Source organism: Myxocyprinus asiaticus, chromosome 44 (assembly GCF_019703515.2).
Source record: "Myxocyprinus asiaticus isolate MX2 ecotype Aquarium Trade chromosome 44, UBuf_Myxa_2, whole genome shotgun sequence".
In the NCBI taxonomy this organism is placed as follows: domain Eukaryota; kingdom Metazoa; phylum Chordata; class Actinopteri; order Cypriniformes; family Catostomidae; genus Myxocyprinus; species Myxocyprinus asiaticus.
Genome location: NC_059387.1, coordinates 10,478,318 through 10,499,209, shown reverse-complemented (window position 1 = coordinate 10,499,209; position 20,892 = coordinate 10,478,318). Strand labels below are relative to the sequence as shown.

At 37.2% G+C, this 20,892-nt stretch overlaps 1 protein-coding gene across 2 annotated transcripts in view; it reads right to left on the bottom strand.

The window, feature by feature from the left end:
• Positions 1-20,892, bottom strand: part of pard3aa (par-3 family cell polarity regulator alpha, a) — a 689,440-nt gene that overhangs the window by 455,711 nt on the left and 212,837 nt on the right. For both annotated transcript variants that reach the window (XM_051687637.1, XM_051687638.1), the window contains exon 3: positions 14,949-15,132. In XM_051687637.1, the coding sequence (XP_051543597.1) occupies positions 14,949-15,132 (184 nt within the window). The remainder of the gene's footprint in view (positions 1-14,948; positions 15,133-20,892) is intronic.

Below are 20,892 nucleotides of genomic sequence, written 5' to 3'. Positions count from 1 at the left end.
AACTGGTTTAAACACTTTAACTAGAAGACAGTCTTCACAAACAGCCCTTACTATTTATCTATCATCAATATAAGACAGAAAGAGAGAATGATCCAGAAAAGTGTTTATCTATAACATGTCCATATATCCATCAATCCATCCACTGTTTACTATCACTAAGGTTTAAAAACACTGGACAGTGTACAGTAAACTACAAGTATACAACAAACTATGATCTGGGGCATATTTAAGTCATATTTACCATTCCACCTTCAATAAAATAGGAAATGCTAGACTTCAGTGAAATTTCTCTAATAACACAGCAATAATCAGAGTATAATTAATAATTTGATTAAGATGCTTACATGATTTGGGCAAACCTCTTCAATCCCGTTTATATGCTACTTCCCAATAATCTGATTATTCACTGAGAAATGTGATGTTTTAATGTTTTTTTTTAATAAATTAATTATAAAAAAATAAAAAAATTCAAAAAAACATATTGTCGTAAATATGTATCTGTAAATGTCTGGCATAGGAGTCAGTTTGAGAGACTTTTTGAACAATTTATAAGAGTCATTTTTGACCACTGAATGCGGCGTCTGTTTTTTATTCACTAAAATGAATCAGTTCATTAGAGTATTTGTTTGTCGGAAAACACTGCTTGCTCTGTCTATTTTGTTTATCTAAAAATAATTGCTCATAAGTGTCATTTGTTTGTGAATCGGAATACACGCGCCGGATGTTGTTGTGTTCCACCCACGAGGACAGACTCATTTGAAAGACATGTTTCCTTGCTATTATTTTGCGGCTAATATGGTCTTTTTATCTCACCAACATTCAATTCAGACTGCACACGGACATTCATAACACGGGGAAATGTGTTTTCTTTTGCCATGGGGCTGTAGACTCTGCAGCGGGGGTCCACCACTGCTGGAAAACAGTGCAAGAAACTACCGTTTTAAATGAAACCGAGAAGTAAGGGCAGCATCTTCTAATTCGCAATGTTTTTGAATCTGTGCTTGAATGTAACATCATCCGTCTGCAACACTGGTGCAGGTGTACTTTGGTCAGTGTGGAAGAAATGGGATTAAAGCGTTTATATGCCAGTATAAGCGATTAAAATAGGAGTACTCCACATATCTTACTGTGATATCATAATCGCAATATTCTGTTTACATGAACAACAGTTTAATTGCAGTATTGCCTTAATCGCATTGTAATAATCACATTATAAGGGTGCAAGTAAACACAGCCATTGTGTGGAGTTTCTGCGTCCCCCTATGTCCTCCTAATGACTTTTACCAGACCACAGTGCTCAAGAGAAAGGGAGGAAGGAGGCCCAGCAGCCAGCCACGAAACAAATTGATTATATAAAGCTGGCATGCTCACAGGTGTCTGATCTTTTCCCTGCAGGCAATCTCCTAATGGCTGAGGATCTAGTGTCATCGGCGTGATGGCGCACAGGCAGGGAAGCCCCTGTTAACGGTCACTGCATTTATATACCCCACCAGTCACTGCGATCGCAGCCAACCGTCAGGCTGGAACCAGCCCCCTGCAATCTCTCTGGGGGATCTATTGCTGAACAAACATAAAACACCTCAATGGTTCTGATACAGAAGCAGCAGGGTGCCATAGACCAGGTGGATCATTAACAGTCTTCTTGGAAACACCTACATTTTACCACACTTTCTGCATGGTCTTTATATCAGTGGAGTGAGCAACCAGATGTGCATAAGTATGTAGTATAGCACATGGCCTGTGCTGAGATGGATAGATAAGCTACAAACAACTAAAACACAGGGATATCTTTCTTTCTTTCTTTACTTCGCTTTTAAAATTGTTCTTAATAAGTACACTTAATAGTTCTCAGCTAATCTGGAGTCAGACATGATGACCCAGGTTCAATGAGGGAGTAACCCAAGCTGATTCAGTTCAGATTCAGAGTTATTAAACTGATTTAGTCTGTGATTCACACTGTGTCCTAACTATCCGTGAAATGGCAACTTACCATTGATAAAACATTTATCTGTCCACAGTGAATGCAAAACTGCTGCATGACGTGACAATCACAGGCAATCAGAAGATGTATGATGTTTAATGGACATTTATGAGGAGCAGGATTTTTGACCAATGAGATTTCAAAGTAGGTGATGCTACTCTATATGGCAACATAAAAACTGAAACCAAGCTAATGGCAGTTGCTCATAACTTGTTGCAGTCGTGGCTGGTTAGGACAAAAATTCAGATTTACATGGAAGAGATATATTTTATTTCCAATTTGCCACTTTATTTCGCCTCTGTTAATTTCAGACTGAGTGGTCAATCACTTCTATTGATTTATTACAAATAAAACAGCCAATCAGGAGATTAAGTTGCAAAGGACAGCATGTTGTGCGGTACGGTTAATTTTGCATGCAATCAGCGAGGATAACCCAACAGAAAGCTGTGTTGACAATTTACTGCATCAAAGGCATCCCTTAAAGCTGTGTGATCTACCAAAGCTTTGGGAATCGGTTCAGTCGAGTCATTAAAAATAATCCAGCCTGGTCTCATGAAATTCATGTGAGCGTTTTTGCAAAACTGAAATTGCGTGCTTCATTACACGTTTGATTGCAGTTTTCAAGTAATGTGCCCAGTGGGGAGTGCCAAAATGTAGTGAAATGAGATTGTAATCACATGAGGTTTTTAAGGTGAATTTTAGATGGAGGTTTTAATAAGTACCTCTCTAACCTAAAACTTTACCCCAAATCTAACCAATAGTGTCTGGAAAGATAAATTAGATTTTAACAAAACAGACATCCTTACCCTTAACCAACACCTAACCCAAACTGATATCGCAAATTCGCAAATTATATGCAAATATGCAAAGTCAAAATTAAAAAAAAAAAAACATTTGTGTTGCTTTTATGCCACTTTCACTTCCTTGCATCTTTGGCTGGACTTGAACAGCGGCCATCGAGCCCAAAGTCCAACGCTCTATCAGGTGAGCTACCAAGCAAGTGAAAGACATAAGAATAAGTGTTTATATGTAGGTGGGTCTGTAATACAAGTGTTAAAATGTAAAAATTTTCAAATCATGCATTAATGATTATCATAACATAGCAGGGGTGAGTAATAGAGTGAAAAATATGTTTTTTACCAAATCAAAATCAGCAATTGTACTCATGACTTGTGTGACAATGATTAAAACACAGTTGTTGTAGCGCCTCGTGTTCATTTTACCAGGAAACTGCAGCGAAATGTAGAAAGTGGCACGTAAAATTCAGTTTTCGAAAAAGTATATAGGGTGACGTTCATTCTATGAGACCAGGTTGAAAGTACCCCGGGAAATTACCTCAAGTGTTGGACTTACTACTTCAAATTGAAAACTGAGGCGATCTTTCGAGGTAAGACAAGTTATTTAGCATGTGTTGTCAATATTGTCTATTGAAAGTCAAAACGTTTTAGTTACGAAGCATTTATTTGTAAAAGTAATGTTATTTCTGGAAAAAATTATGTGACCATCGGCGTTCATCGGACAGGCAGCTAGCCTCTATTTTTAAGCAAATTTCTGTGAAACTTGCTAAATAAACATTAGCTAGCAATACTATGTACATTTTTAGCTAAATATCAATAACTTTTTTGGCCAGTTTTGTCACTTGTGGAAGATAGTCAAACCTTTTTAGTTACGAAGCATTTATTTGTAGGAGTAGCACTAGCTAGTTTTTTTCTGGAAAAATTGACGTGACCGTCATCGCCGAGCCCCTTGTTTTTATATCAAACTTTTTTGGCAGTTTCTGTGAAACTAGCTAAATAAACATTAGCTAGCAATATTATGTACATTTTTAGCTAAATATCAATAACTTTTTTGGCCAATTTTGTCGCTTGTGAAAAATCCACCTAAAGTAATGTGAGGCAGAGGGCAGACACTGTTCAGACCTGCCTGGAAACTGGCCTGCTAGTTAGATAAATTATCTAGCTTGTTGATTTTACCATGTAATAAAAAAAAGGTAGATATCTTTCTATAATTTAGCAGATAGCCTTACCCATCCATCACACAGACATGATTTTATATTGTGTGTAGCTTCCTGTTCACAAGGAAAGTGTGTGAGGGCTGTCTGCAGTTGGACATTCTGGTTAGTCTGTAAGCCTTTGGTGACTATACAGTGTACGGATTTGTGAAGAACACACTACTGCCTACCAATTGTTGTACTTTTTTTTTTTTTTGTAGAGATGGATAGAGACTATGGCTCCCTGCTCAGCACCATCAAGAGGAGGAGGCAGCTGACTGCTGATGAGCTGAGGTTCATAGCAGAGGAGGACATGGCTCATGAGGGCATGAGCACACATGAGGAAGATCTGCTGGACCAGGAACTACTGCAGGAAGACCCAGACCATGAGGAGATGGCGGATCAGATGGAACCTGATCCCCAGCCAAGACCATTAACTGGGTATATATGAATGTGTATGTATTGTTTGTTTCTATTTCTCATATGACTGATACTCACAGTAACACTAACACATGTTACTGTGAGTATCAGTCATAAACACTTCCCTGATTCTGTTTCTTATCCCTTGTACTCTGACATCGATTCACAGGCACCAAAACCTCTCCCATTTAAGCCTAGCCGTCCATTCAGTATTGACTTAGGTAGTGTGAGTCAGGCTGTGCGGTCAACCTCCAATATGATATTGCGAGAAATTGACTTTTTCATGCTGTTGTTTACTCAGGCTGTAGTTGCTGAGATACGCAGCTTTACAATCCGTCAGGGGTGGGAGCTCGTCCTAAACTGTCCGTCATACCAGCTACCAAGGAGCTTGGATGGAGGTGACCCTCGATTAATTTTACAAATTTCTTGGGTTGCTCATTTACATGGGGTTTTCATTTCTCCCTGATTCCCATCATCATTGGGGAACCAAGTCACTTCAGGGCTCGTGGGCGAAGGGAATTATGTTGCATGACCGCTACAAGGCTCTTTTAGCAGCTCTACATGTTGTAGACCCTACCACAGAGGATAATCAGGATCGCCTCAAACAAAAATGCCAGCAGCTCTTTCAGCCTAACCAAAATCTCGCAATAGTATGGTCAAGTCTAAAGCTCGGTCAGGATTTCAACAATACATGAAGGGCAAGCCTACTCGGTGGGGTTTTAAATTATGAGTAATTCCAACATCAGACTCGGGGTATAATCTCGACTTTAATGTTTACACAGGTAGTCATGATGGGCGTGTCACTGACTTGGCCACCAAAGTAGTTGAATTGTTAGCTCATGAGAGGGATGACGTAAGCTCTTTGGTAAGGTCACACGTCACGTGGAGGAGGAGTCAGGAAGCGCGTCATTGTTTACAAGAGAAACTTGTGCCGATCACAAACCAAAACAGTCCAAAACAATTTAAAAACAATATAAATTAAAAAAAAATTATTTCCAAATAATAATAATAAAAAAAAACAATGTAAACAATGACGTGCTTCCTGACACCTCCTCCACGTGATGCGTGACCTTACCAACGAGCTTACGTCATCCCTCTCATGAGCGCATGTCACAGAGATGTACGGAAGCGAACATTTGTAGTTAAAAAGTATATAAGTATTGTTTTGTTACTAAAAATAATCAACCGTTTAGGTTCAGAAGAACTTTATTTGTCGACTGGAGTCGTGTGGATTACTTTGATGCACCCTAAATATGCATTTTGGACCATCAAAAAATGGAGGACATTCACTTGCATTGTTTAGAGGAGGAGGCCTGAAATGAAATCCTAAAAGTCTTAAATTCTGTTTTGATGAAGAAAGAAACTCAGATACATCTTGGATGGCCTGAGGATGAGTAAAATATCAGCTAATTTTCATTTTTGGGTGAACTATTCCTTTAACATTCTAAATGTTTGTTTTATTCCATTTTCCCACTAATCACTTGAATGGTCATTACTTTTAAACAATAGATTATATTTCTAATCTGTCTGCTATTCTACATTGCCCACACAATTATGTATATTTCATACACTCTAATTTTCCCTCTAGCTTGTAATTAAAATGGTTGAAAATGCAGTTGTCTGATGAAGTATGGTGGCCGGAGAAGATTTTTGTAAAAATTGCTGTGTGAAATCTTATTGATAAAGGATGATTAGCCTTAAATAATCATACATATATTTATATCATTTGAAATCCCTAGTTCTTCTCTTCAATATGGTATATACAGTTCAGGTATGTGATGTTATATGAATATGAATGTAATATGAATATTGATATGAATATCATATTCTGGCACAGAATGGAATTTTCGGAATTTTGGGCTCAGGCTTTAAAGGGATAAATGAACATTGATTTAGATGGCCAGTTGTATATGTGAAACATTTTAAAGGAACAGTTCACCCCAAAATGAAAATTCTCTCATTATTCACTTACGCAGATGCCATCCCAGATGTGTATGACTGTCTTTCTTCTGCAGAACACAAATTAAGATTTTTAGAAGATGAGCTCTGTCAGGTCCTTATAATGCAAGTAAACGGGTGCCAGCACTTTGACGGTCCAAAAGTCACATTAAGGCATTTAAAGTAATCCACGCGACTCCAGTCGATCAGTGAATGTCTTCTGAAGCGAATCGATACGTTTGTGTAAAAAATAAATCAATAATTAAAACGTTATTAACTTACAAAAAGCGCTTCCTGCCAGCAGTTGACAAATCGGCGTGTTCACGCGAGAATTCGGAAGCGGCGCTTATTTACAACAGAGGAACGAATGTCACGCATTCGGCCATTTCAAACAGCATCAGAGCCCTGGATGGAAGTGCCAATTTAAAGTTAAAAATGCTTTAATTATCGACTTGTTTCTTATGTAAACCTATCAATTTGCTTCAGAAGACATTCGTTGATTGACTGGAGTCGCATGGATTACTTTTATGCTGCCTAAATGTTTCTTTTGGACCGTCAAAGTGCTGGCACCCATGTACTTGCATTATAAGGACCTGACAGAGATCTTTCTTCTTCTAAAAATCTTCATTTGTGTTCTGCTGATGAGAGACAGTCATACACATCTGGGATGGCATCAGGGTAAGTGAATAATGAGATAATTTTAATTTTTGGGTGAACTGTTCCTTTAAGTATTTAAACATTTAAAGTATTTATTGGCACAGCAGCACACCTGCAAAGAAAATATCGTATTACTATGTAATAGTAATTAGTAATTAGTACTATGTTATGCAGAGTGAAGAGGATGGAAACTTAGTAATTTGGAAGAGATGGAGCTAAAGAGAGTGATGTGGGTTGCTGGAGAGAGTTACTGGAGCTAAGCTAAACAAATCCAGGAAGTGTAGAGAGGCCGCATGTCAGCCAGCGTGCCCCAGGGTAGAGCACCTGAAAGCAGCACACACCCGTGCTAATGAGTGCCTGCTTCTCTGAGCCCACCAGGGACCTCCCCTGCTCAGTGCACAAGGCCTCTGCCAGACACACTCTCCACATCTCCCTATACACACAACATGTTTATAAATATCGGCCAGCACGCTCCGAAAGCACCAAAAATATATCAGACAGTCCAATGCAAGCGCACCAGCATTAAGATTCAACACCAGCCGACAGTCTCGTAAAGCTTTGAAGATTTCTTTCTTTCTCTTGACATTTTGCAAGGTTACACTTTCGTGCCAGGCAAGTCAGACAAATGCCTGATTATGTATAATTACGAGCAAATTACATTCATTACCAACATTTACATCTCATCACCAATCCAATTATTAGTTGCCCTGACCTCTGCTGATTTTTTTTTTTTTTTTTTTTTTAACAATCAAAAGTTGGAGAGGTTCCCATTTTGCCTTGTCTTACGACTAAGAAGAACAATCAATGCAAATTCATCAGACGAAAACTCTGAATATTCGTGATTATACGGGCTCAAGGGCCATCGCGTCTCAACCACAGCTGTGAATTTTAGTTATAACAGTGAGGTCCAGTCAGGGTTTTTAGTGATTTTTTTGTTCTATCGAAAACAACCCTCACTATTTATCTATCACCAATAAAAGAAATAAAGAGAGAGGGAATGATTAGGGGAGATTGTCGTCTGTAATCAAGCCGGTCGTCAGGGGTAAACTCTACATTCAGAGTCTTATGAGAGATTTGGAAACAGAATACCGTCATATTACGCTTGAGGTGTGATTGCAATGGTAAATACCAGGATAGAAAGAGAAGTTCTGCTCCAAATTCTAGTAAACTGCCTCGCCTTTTGTGTTACCTAGTGAACGGCCCCTACATTAGCAGATATCTTCTAAGGGGCTGTTCACACCAAACACGCTTTTGCATCCACCTACTCTGTTTTTCAATTGTTTTTCAATGTAAATGTGCTAGATGGATGTCTTTGACCATTGCGCTGTGTCTCTGTGTTTTTAAGCATCTCGTGCTAGAGTGCCATGCTTTTTAGATGTCCTGTCAAGTTAAAATAACTTAAACGTTTAAAAAAGTGTCTTGAAACACCTGTGTTTTGTTCCAATTTTTTATTTAATTTTTTTATTTCTGCTGCATCTACCCTTTTTGCACATCCAGTCAGATTTTAGAGCCAGAAGTATCTGTTTTCTAAAGCCTGGTTTGATGTTCATAAACCACATGGAAGATAAACTGAGAGCACAAGAGGAACACCAAGAGAATATTAGGGATGTATGTATTTTGGTGGTAACTGGTACCTTTCCCCCCACCACAAACACACACACACACACACACACACACACACACACACAAATACATACACACATAATTTGGGGAAAATGGTGTCCCTGCTGGCAGCATTCACATGAGAGAGGGAAATCAAACACACTGGGTGAGCTCTACACCAAACCTCCCCCTGTGCCCGCTTTCAGAGTTCTACAATAAATAAAATAAATGCGTCAAACAGAAAAGTCTAGTTACATGGGAACACATTCACCTCTATTACACTGAGTGTGAATACGAGTGTGTTCTGGAAAGAGAACAAGAGAGAAGCCGTTTTCTAGAAAAGCAACACTTGTGGTTTCTTACACAATTGTCTCAATTGTCTGTCCAACTAACAAAATGTTTCTAAACACAATATCTTAATATTAGCAATAGATCCACACTCTCTGAAGCTTTATTCCTTATTCAATCACATAATCAAAACTTACTAATATATATTCAAATGAGGCTGTGTGTGATATGAAAGCTTTTGTGTGTGTGCGAGTGTTTGGAGAGCAATATGGTTTGAGCTGCCGCTGTTAATCATAGCTGTATCCTCTCTTCATGTCCACACCTAAATTATTGTGTCTCAGGGTTGAATGGAAATACAGTTATACCCAGTAAAGAGACCAGTGTGTTAGAATGATAACCAGGAGTCAAAGTTGAAGTTTCAATCAATAGAGAGAGAGTTCAAAGTTCTCCCCATTTCCAATGGCAAAAGACAGAAAGAGAAAATGAGTTGAGGATCTAACTGATTACTGAAACAACAGTAATTATTATAGGCATATGCAAATTAACTGACATCATCTCTTATGAGTACGGAGATCTGATAGGTGAATAGTACAGACAATTCTAGAAATCTTACAAACATGACATTCTGTTTAACTACGTGAATGCAATCATTCAAAAGATTATATTTTTAAAACACTAGGTCAAGTTGGTAAGCAGAAACGGGTCAGAGGTGAGCCTTCTCTTTAGATAAACAGGTGTCCAGTTCCTTTGACTTAGTCACGTGATTCTCAGAACATCAAACAATCCCTCCAATGGCATCATTAGACAGAACACAACATTGGCTATCTTTTCTCTCAAAGTTGAGACACACTCACTGGGACTCAGGCCTTATCCAGATGTATATTTGTTATCTGGGAGCCGGGTTAAATGAGAAAGCTCTGTTAACTGCATTCCTGCATTGGGTCAGACCCTCAGTCACACCTCAGAGGTAAAATAAACAAATGATCATCAAACACTTTAAATACTGTAGAATTTAACAAATAGGCACCTACAGCATCTACGCATGGGTTTGGTGAAACTTGGCAAATAGTTTAGGCAGTTCTGGCTCGCGCTGCCATATCTTTTCAACTCATCTGAGTTATGGTACGTTCCATTTAGAAGCGATCATCCCTAAACCCTAATTCCTTCAAAGACTTTACCCTCCTTCGAGAGCTTCGAAGGGCTGAAAGGTGTGGGGCTCAAAAATATTGGTCATTCGGTCATTTTATTGTAAATTCCTTTTGGAATAACCTTACAGCTTGGCTACCATTATTATTCTCCTATCAAAAAAGCCCTGTGAAGTCATCATTTAATACAAAATCCCCTAGACTACATTTCATTGACAGAATAGTCAAATAAGCTAAAAGTCTGTTTTTTGAATGTTCGTGATTTCAAATTTCAGCTGTCAAAACTTACACAAAAGCCCTTTAATCTGCTGTAAGATGCTCTCTTTCTTTCTTTCTTTCTTTCTTTCTCTTACTGTAACACCTGTAAACATTTCTAACTTGAAGAAAGAATTAAAAGTATGTTAAACTTTCAGAAGGTTTTGTCAAACCAACAATATAGTCTGTATCAACAAACTTTACATATGTGTTTAATCAGACTTTTGTACCACACAAAATAAAATAAAAAAATCAATGTCTACTTTTTTCCCAAACACCTAAGCCCAGTTATTTTTTGTAGTAAACGTATTTGTTCGGCAGCACTTTTCAAACAAAACATAAAGCTCAACCCTATAAAGCCTAACATATGAAATAATAGTCAGAATAATGTAATTTTTTTTAAACCTATTTAAAATGATTTTTCTATAAAATAATGAAAATGTAAGCAAGCACATGTTGCTTTAATTCAATAAATACACATTTTGAAATATCAATATCATTATCAGTTATTGTTAATTTTCAAAATCAGCAAAGATTTCACATCAAAAAGATGAGTGCATCACTTTTTATTACATTATATGACAAGGTCATGGAAACTTTCACCATGAGGCAGCAGACATCTAGTGCATTGCATACAACCGGGTTTTCGGCAAAGTTTTGATCATACTGATGATGCAGAGGATTTCGAAAGTCACATATCAAATATGATATGTGTGGCATTATAGGGTTAAAGAGTGGCTCAAAAATTTAATTAGAAACAAGAAGGCTTTGAGGGTCCTATAAGAGGGCTAGGTACCCTCATAGTCACAGGGCCTTATCGAGGGGGCCTTTTATAAGCAGTGGGGCCCACATATTCAAGCATATATAAAAATTTGTAGTCAAAGACCCTGGGCACTGGCCCCATTGGCCCGGTCTGTAATACACCTATGCCTTTTGATTATAACAGTTGCTAGTAAATGTATTCAGCTCATCAAAAGACTGAAGAGACAGAGGTAAATCCACCCTTTCAGGATTTTCTAGCAGTGGTTCCCATGACGATTTCACCTGCCCACTGAACCCCACCTTCCTGTCAAGGTTAGTCCCCATATGTCCAGTGTCAAACACAACTTGAACAGAGTGCACACTGAGCTCTTGCAACTCATACAACAACAGTATAACTCTCACATTCCTTAGAGTTAAGGCCAATGACTGAACATAAATTTGATAAAAAAACAAAGCTCAGCAGTTAAGGCTCTGGGTTACTGATCAGAAGGTCGGGGGTTCAAGCCCCAGCACTGCCAAGATGCCACTGTTGGGCCCTTGAGCAAGGCCCTTGACACTATCTGCTCCAAGGGTGCCGTATCATGGCTGACCCTGCACTCTGACCCCAGCTTAGCTGGGATATGTGAAAAAAAAAGAATTTCACTGTATATGTGCAAATATAAAAAATTATAATTAATTATTATAATTAATTAATTATAAATTAAGTTCATATAAGTTCAACCAGCTTGAGCAGCTAGGTTTTGATGGTGTAAAGCATGGCTATGCTGGTCCACCAGCTAGACCAGCACCAAACCACCACTAAACCAGCCTAGACCAGCATGGGAACTGCATGCTGCTTAAGCTGGTCTTTTTAAACAGAGTTTTACATTACGGCTGACTTAAGTAATCATTTGGGAGCGTACACGAGAGACTTGCAGACCCAAGTCTGTTTGATCAGTTCAAGAGTTAGAGTTAAGAGTGTTTTTAGACTGGAGCTCTTGGCGTGGAGTCCATTTGAGTACATTTGGTTCAAATCAAAGTGTTTTTTAACAGGGTAGGTTTTATGTGAACTCCATTATGGATTCCACAATTGGCTTGAACACAATCAGTTTATAATTGTGTCTCTTTGCAGATGGAATGATTGAGCAAGTCTTTGGAGCTTGATCAGACTTTAGGATAAAAAATATTCGTTTTTAAAGAAGGTGTTCCATCTGTTAAGTTTAATGAACTCCAACAACTAAAAATTCAAGTGAAAATATTAATGATGTGCAAAACATACACATTTTATATCTATAATGATGTTTTTTGAACTCGGGTGTGGTTTTGTTGGAAAAGTTGGAAATACTGGAACTGGAGTACAGTTAATCTGAACTCCAGTATAGATCGTAATTGGTTTGAACACAATCTGTATAAATGTGTCTCTTTGCAGATGGAAAGACTGAGCCAGTCTTTGGAAGTCTGTCATAGAAAATGTTCGTTTTTTAAGATTTTAAGTCAATCCTAGGGATGGGATGATATGGTTATCTCACGATTTGGTCTGACATACGATATAAGGTTCACAATTCGATATTATCTCGATTCGATATTATAACACTTACATGACAAAGAATGGCAGAATTTTTTTTATTATTATTTATTTATTTTGTTTAATGCTTGCGCAAAATGCATATTGTAATTTCTCACAAAAATAAAGTACTTTAATACATAAATTTTCAAAGTTTAAATAATAGAGTTTCTCATATACATTTCGCTATAAGTAAAGATTACAAACAAATAAGTCTACAAATATGGTGGACTACAAACAGGCTGATCAGGTACAGAACAAGCAATAGAACCGAACAGAAAATGTTTTATTTATTTATTTATGTTTTATATATATATATATATATATATATATTGTGTTTGTCTTGATTTTTATAATCACATTTTAACTTTTTTAAACATTAAAAAAATTATACATTCTATCCATTAATATTATTTATTGAAATTGAATATACTGTATAATAATGACATGAGCTGTCAATGTTTGAAATAATGTGTACAATTTACAAGTAATAATATTAAGTTTACATTCATTTGTATAACAAGCACTACAATGGTACTGACACTTTAAGAGTTTAACAGGCATTTTACAGATTCGCACCTGTGTTTGTTCATTCATTAACATGAGAGAAGTCTCGGTTTTTTAGTGCATCCGTGCTATTTGTGATCAAAATGAATATTTATTTATACTTTTTTATCTGAATGTAAACAACAGAAAGGATATTAAGACACATTATTCAAAGAATGTGGAGGGCGGGATCTCATCTTTGGTGGAAGAATTCTTTGATTCATGGAAGAAATTATCTGTTTTAATCTCAAGTATGTTTCAACCAAACAAGATGATTTTCCAGGTATTCCAGTACTTACATTTCTAAAAGCTAAATTCAAGCACTTTAAGCACATCAAGGACCTTGTGTGAACTCTGTAAACAGTGTAGAAAAAAGTGCAGTAGGGGTAAAATCAAGCGATAGAGAGATCATGATGTTTGATGAGTCATTTCATTTATGATCACTTGGACAGAAAACAATGTTTCAAATTTTGAAATATCGAGTTTTGCCTCGACATGGTTCATCATTTTTTTATTTTATTTATTTTTTTGGTTTGTGATATTGAAATTTGATATAGCATCCCATCCCTAGTTAATCCATCTAATCTATTAAGCTTAATAAACTTCAAAAACTAAAAATGCAAGTAAAAATATTAATGATGTGCAACTCTACAGTACATATTTTATGACAAGGGAAAGTGTTTTATATTATTTATACAGTACTGTGCAAAAGTTTTAGGCACTTGTGAAAAATATTGCATAGTGAGGATGTCTTCAAAAATAATGCCATAAATAGTTTTCATTTATCAATTAACATCATACAAAGTCCAGTAAACATAAAAAAGATAAATCAATATTCGGTGTGACCACCTTTGCCCTTAAAACAGCCCCAATTCTCCTAGGTACACCTGGACACAGTTTTTCTTGGTTGTTGGCAGATAGGATGTTCCAAGCTTCTTGGAGAATTCACCACAGTTCTTCTATCTATTTAAGCTGTCTCAATTGCTTCTGTCTCTATATGTTATCTCAGACTGATACGATGTTCAGTGGGGGGCTTTGTGGGGGCAATGCCATCTGTTGCAGGGCTCCCTTTTCTTCTATTCCAATCTTTTCTATTTGCAAAATTAATGTTTGTGAGTCGAATATTTATATTTCCTTTATAAATAAAGATATAACTTTAGACACACTAAAGCTGAAAATATAAATAACCATCTTAAGACAAATGCTTTTGTGAAACATATTATGTGCCTAAGACTTTTGCACAGTACTGTATATATATATATATATATATACACACATATATATGTATGTGTATATATATACATACATATATATATACAGGTTTGGGGAGTAATGGAATACATGTAATGGGATTACGTATTTAAAATACAAAATATAAGTAACTGTATTCCACTACAGTTACAATTTAAATAATTAGTAATTAGAATACAGTTACATTCAAAAAGTATTTTGATTACTGAAGAGATTACTTTGCATTTTATTGTCATTTGTTTCATTTAATATTTATACATATAAATGATGCGATCAAAAGTGCATTAGAACAGCGGTGAAACACTTTAAGGTCAGGGTGAAATTAAATGATCAGCCAAGCAATTGAACCAAGTATGGATTCTATTTCCAGCTTTGTGCTGGGTTACCCCACCCACAAATTAAATCTCATTGGTGCAAATCCCACTCCACATAGCTGTATATTAAAAATGTAATATGTTCTGACAGGCTGTGATTCTGTTGCGTCGTGCAGCATTGTCACATTCAGTGTGAAACTTATTATGCAATGTCTGGTTAAAAATCAAAGTAACTTTCATTTGGATTCTAACTTACTGGTCCTGAGGGCTGAGGGGGTGACCTCGATCTCACTGCTGGTCTGGTAGGGCTGGAAGGCAGACAGGTTGGTAGAGTTGAGCTCGCTCGTGTTGAAAAGCTCTGGACTCTGAGTACCTGTTGAGCTAGCGCTGGTGCCGTCACCTCCATGATGGGGGTCCTGCTCCTCATAGACTGCCACCAGCTAAATACAGAGAGAGACATTTATGTTGTTATGCTTTATATATTATAAATTACACTTTAAGCTAGTTCATTTATTTGCTGTTAATTAATTTGTATTATTAATATAACTGTACAATCCTGTAATAAGTAAGTACTATCAATGCTTTGCCAAAAGAGTAAGTTTTAGAGGTGTCAAAATACCAGTGACTTAAAGTGAGAACTTATTTTTTGGTTATTGTATGACAGCTCATATATACATACACCGATCAGCCACAACAATAAAACCACCTGCCGAATATTGTGTAGGTCCACCTTGTGACACCAAAACAGCACCAACTCACATCTCAGAATAGCATTCTGAGATTATATTCTTCTCACCACAATTGTACAGAGCGGTTATCTGAGTTACAGTAGACTTTGTCAGTTCAAACCAGTCTGGCCATTCTCTGTTGACCTCTTTCATCAACAAGGCATTTCCGTCCACAGAACTGCCGCTCACTGGATGTTTTTTGTTTTTTAGTAAATTCTAGAGACTGTTTTCTTTGAAAATCCCAGGAGATCAGCGGTTACAGAAATACTCAAACCAGCCCATCTGGCACCAACAATCATCCATGCGATTACCTAATCAGCCAATCATGTGGCAGCAGTGCAGTGCATAAAATCATGCAGATATGGGTCAGGAGCTTCAGTTAATGTTCACATCAACCATCAGAATGGGGAAAAATGTGATCTCAGTGATTTGGAGCGTGGCACGATTGTTGGTGCCAGATGGGATGGTTTGAGTATTTCTGTAACTGCTGATCTCCTGGGATTTTCACGCACAACAGTCTCTAGAATTTACTCAGAATGGTGCCAAAATCAAAAAACATCCAGTGAGCGACAGTTCTGTGGACAGAAATGCCTTGTTGATGACAGAGGTCAACGGAGAATGGCCAGACTGGTTTGAACTGACAAAATCTACGGTAACTCAGATAACCATTCTGTACAATTGTGGTGAGAAGAGCACCTCAGAATGCTATTCTGAGATGTGGGTTGGCGCTGTTTTGGCAGGTGGCATAAATACTTTATATATACAGTGCTGTGAAAAATTATTTTCCCCCTTCCTGATTTCTTCTATTTTTGTGTATTTTTAATATTAAATTGTTTTACATCTTCAAACAAGATATAGCATAAAACAATGGCAACCTGAATAAACACAAAATAAAATTTTCAAATGTAAAAATATAGTTTTTATTTATTTATTTTTTTATTTTTTTTATTGAAGCAAAGAAGTTATCCAACACCTATATCACCCATGTGAAAAACTAACTGCCCCCTTAAACTTAATAGCTGGTTGTGCCACCTTTAGCAGCAACAGCTGCAACCAAACGCTTCAGAAAACTGGAGATCAGTCTTTCACAACGCTGTGGTGGAATTTTGGCTGACTCTTCTTAGCCAAATTGGAGGGTTTTCATGCATGAACTGCCTGTTTAAGGTCCTGCCACAGCATCTCCATCTGGTACAAGTCAGGACTTTGACTAGGCCACTCCAAAACTTTAATTTTGCTTATTTTGAGCCATTCAGAGGTGGACTTACTCCTATGCTTTGGATCATTGTCTTGCTGCATAATCCAGATGCGCTTGAGCTTCAACTCACAGACTGATGACCGGACGTTCTCCTTTAGAATTTTCTGGTAGAGAGCAGAACTCATGTTTCCCTCAATTATTTCAAGTCGCCCTGCCTTGAAGCAGCAAAGCATTCCCACACCATCACACTACCACCACCATGCTTGACCATAGGTATGATGTTCTTTTTTTGGAATTCTGTGTTTGATTTACGCCAGATGTAATGGGACCCCTGTCTTCCAAACAGTTCCACTTTTGACTCATCAGTCCACAGAACATTCTCCCAAAAGGTTTGAGGATCATCAAGGTGAATTTTGGCAAAATTCAGACAAGCCTTAATGTTTTTCTGGGTTAGCAGTGGTTTTCGCCTTGCCACACTTCCATGTATGCCATTTTTGGCCAGTGTCTTTCTAATAGTGGAGTCATGAACAGTGACCTTTACTGATGAGAGAGAGGCCTGCAGTTCCTTGAATGTTGTCCTTGGCTTTTTTTGACTTTCTGGATGAGTCATCACTGTGCTCTTGGAGGCCACTTCTGGTAAGGTTCACTACTGTGCCAAGTGTTCTCCATTTGGAGATAATGGCTCTCACTGTGGTTCTTTGGAGTCCAGAGCCTTTAAAATAGCTTTGTAATCCTTACTAGACTGATGTATTTCAATCACCTTTTTCCTCATCATTTCTGGAATTTCTTTCGACCTTGGCATAGTGTGCTACTGGGTGAGACCTTTTAGCCAACTTCATGCTGCTGAAAAAGTTTTATTTATTTATGTGTTGATTTGGTTGAACAGGGCTGGCAGTAATCAGACCTGGGTGTGTCTAGTCCAGCTGAACCCCATTATTAATGCAGTTTCATAGATTTGGGGATTTAGTAAATAAGGGGGCAAATACTTTTCACACAGGCCCAGTTGGTACTGGATAACTTTTTTTGGTGCCAGATGGGCTGGTTTGAGTATTTCTGTAACTGTTGATCTCCTGAGATTTTCACGCACAACAGTCTCTAGAATTTACTCCAGTGTAAATCCAGTGAGCAGCAGTTTTGTGGATGGAAATGCCTTGTTGATGAAAGAGGTCAACAGAGAATGGCCAGACTGGTTTGAACTGATAAAGTCAATGGTAGCTCAGATAACCACTCTGTACATTTGTGGTGAGAAGAATAGCATTCTGAGATGCGGGTTGGCGCTGTTTTGGCGGCAGGAGGGGGAAGTACACAATATTAGGCAGGTGGTTTTAATGTTGTGGCTGATCGGCTGATCGGATATATATATATATATATATATATATATATATATATATATATATATATATATATATATATATATATATATATAATAAAGGTTAAGTGTATTATTTCGGTGCCAACATTATTATAAAGCGGAATTGCAAAAATCATAACTCCAAAAATGTTGTTAATAATGTTTTAAAAATATATTTAGTCAAACATTAAGATAAACTAAAATGAGTAAATATCCTAGTATGCTAGGATGATACTGATAATTAGTATCTGAAATGCTCTTTGTCGCCATTAGCTTTCATCTAATTGCATTTCAATGGCAGTTCACCTTAATCATATTCTACACACACTCTTTCAATCCATTCTCAGCCTTGGAGAGCCGCCACATAAACATGCTTAAACTAACTTCAGCTTGCACTTGTAATCAAATTGGGAATTTGTTTATAAATCACACAGTGTTTATGGGGTCTTAAGAGGCCCATCTTCAGCCCTATATGAACTGAAGCTCTGTGAATAGATGGTGAACTGTTGTTTTAGCGGAAAGCTACACATCTTTGCTCTCTCAAGAGTCCTCAAAGGTCAAACCTCTCTGCACTGGAGAGGGAGAGAATGACAAAAACATTGTTTTTGTGAGGAGAAAAAAGTCCAGTACTATTGCTGAACAGTAGCTTGGAGTGAGTGCAAAAGATCTGGAACTCTTTGGTAAAGGGTCAGAATTTGTAGAAACAGAATCAGTAGATTCAGAATGAGAACAATTAAGAATCAGCAGATTGAACATTAGAAGAATCTGAATCAGAATATTTACAATTTACAGAATCAGAATCAGCAGGTTCAAATTCAAAATCAGTCATTTCAAAATTAGTAGATTCAGAAATCAGTAGATTAAAATCAGAATCGGTAGATATAGAATCATAAGAATCAGCAGTTTAAAATAACGGAATTAGAAACATTTGAAAGCAAAATCAGTAGATTAAAAATGGAAAGAATCTGAAACAGAATCAGTTTTTTGAGGATCATGAGAATCTGAGTCAGTACTTAAAAATCATAACATTTTCAATCAGTAAAATCTGTAGGTTCAAAATCAGAATAAGTATTTTCAAAATCAATAGATTTAGAATGAGAAAAATCTCAAATCAGAATCATTACAATCATTATTTGTATAATGAGAATCATTCAGAAGATTCAAAGTCAGAATCAGTAGAACCAGAAACTTTAAATTTAAATTTGGTTGATTCAGAATCATTTAAATCAGAAATCATGATGAGTACAGTATTTTCAAATCAGTAGAATCAGAAGCAAATTCTACTTTAGTGCTGTCCTTGCATACAGAGCACAAAGGCAAATGTGCATTCTTCTGCAGGCTATATTTCGGTCAATTCCTAGTGTGTAGTATTCACCAGATGCAACATCAAAATATAGTAGTGAAAAATGTACAAATGCATCAAAAATATTACTAATTGCACATTTTTGCAATTTATGTGATGCAGTGTTAGGTATGATCCAGAACTCACTCATGAGTGCAAAACAACATTCATTTTAATTCCAAGCAAGTGCGGAAAAAAGGCACAGCATGCATCTTGCATTGATGTTCAGGTTTTATTATTTGTCACATACATATTACATACATGTGATGTAATGTAGTAAAATGCTTTTCCTAGGCTTCTGTTTCTGTTGTTTTTCTATGACTGCCTTCTTTGTCCTTTTACAGAAAAGCATAAACAAAACAAACAAAAAAGACTGAATTGGAACAGCAAAAACAAAGTTTGTTGTGATCTTAATTAAACAATTTCAGTCTGAGGCAAAGACTTGTTTATTATTAGTAGAAGTAGTATTATTAGTATTATTATGCTATAAGCAAAGTCCAGTTAACTTAATCACAAATTTGCATTATAAAATTTTATATTTACCTCTCTCTTTTAGTTGTTTTTTATTACTTGTTTCTGCATATGGACATAAGAAGACAAGAGTGGCCATGTGCTGCCAGAAATAGTATATATATTTATGTGTATATACAGTATATATATTTGCAAGAGTTGTACATTACTGCACCTCTGAGAACCCTTAGTCACACCCAACACTTCCTCTACTGCACACTGCCAGGTCAACTACTCATTAGAATGAACAGGAAGAGCCAAACAGAAGGGAAGATGTGGGTTTAATCTTCTCAATGCTTTTCATGTCTGTTCCCTTTGATCTCTATGCTTTTCACAGTGTAGGGCTAGTGCCGGGTGATTACATGGAGACCCTGATGTGTGGATCTGTTCCATTAACTGTGACGGCCCAGATATCTTGTGATCTTTCCAAGTGTGATGTGGACATTGTGATAGGCAACTACAGAATGTACGAGATGACCAGAGTCATCAAAGACACATGTAAAAGAGACAACACTATGCATTAGAACCAGAGCAGGAGGGCTATTGTTCAATAGCCATCAAACGAATACTTTTGCCCCTAATGGCTGGGACAGCGAACATGATAAACCCAGGGAGCAAGAGATATTCCAACCATGCAACCTGGTCTCATAAAATAACATTACTATACTTACATTGTAGTTATATGTATCATGGCAGTTTCCTGGTGACATAAACAATAGGTGCTACAACAATGACTTCACATTCACATAAATCATAAGTAAAATGGCAGATTACCAATTCATAAACACTTATGACATCTGTGGCGAGGAGGAGGGTGGGGCCGGGTCGTGAGGACATACGGCCAGCCCTGGATAGGGCTAATCAGCCAGGAGGGGGATAAAGACGAGCCGGAGGCACCAGTTCAAGAGAGAGAGACGCACGCGGCTGCATTGCATGTGTATTTGCATTTGTTTATGTTTGTTTTATGTTGAGTTTTATCATTAAACTTTACGTTGACTTTTTAGCTGGTTCCCGCCCCCTCCTTGCCCAACCTTACCTGTTAAATTGGTGCCAAAACCTGGGAAGGAGGAGGGA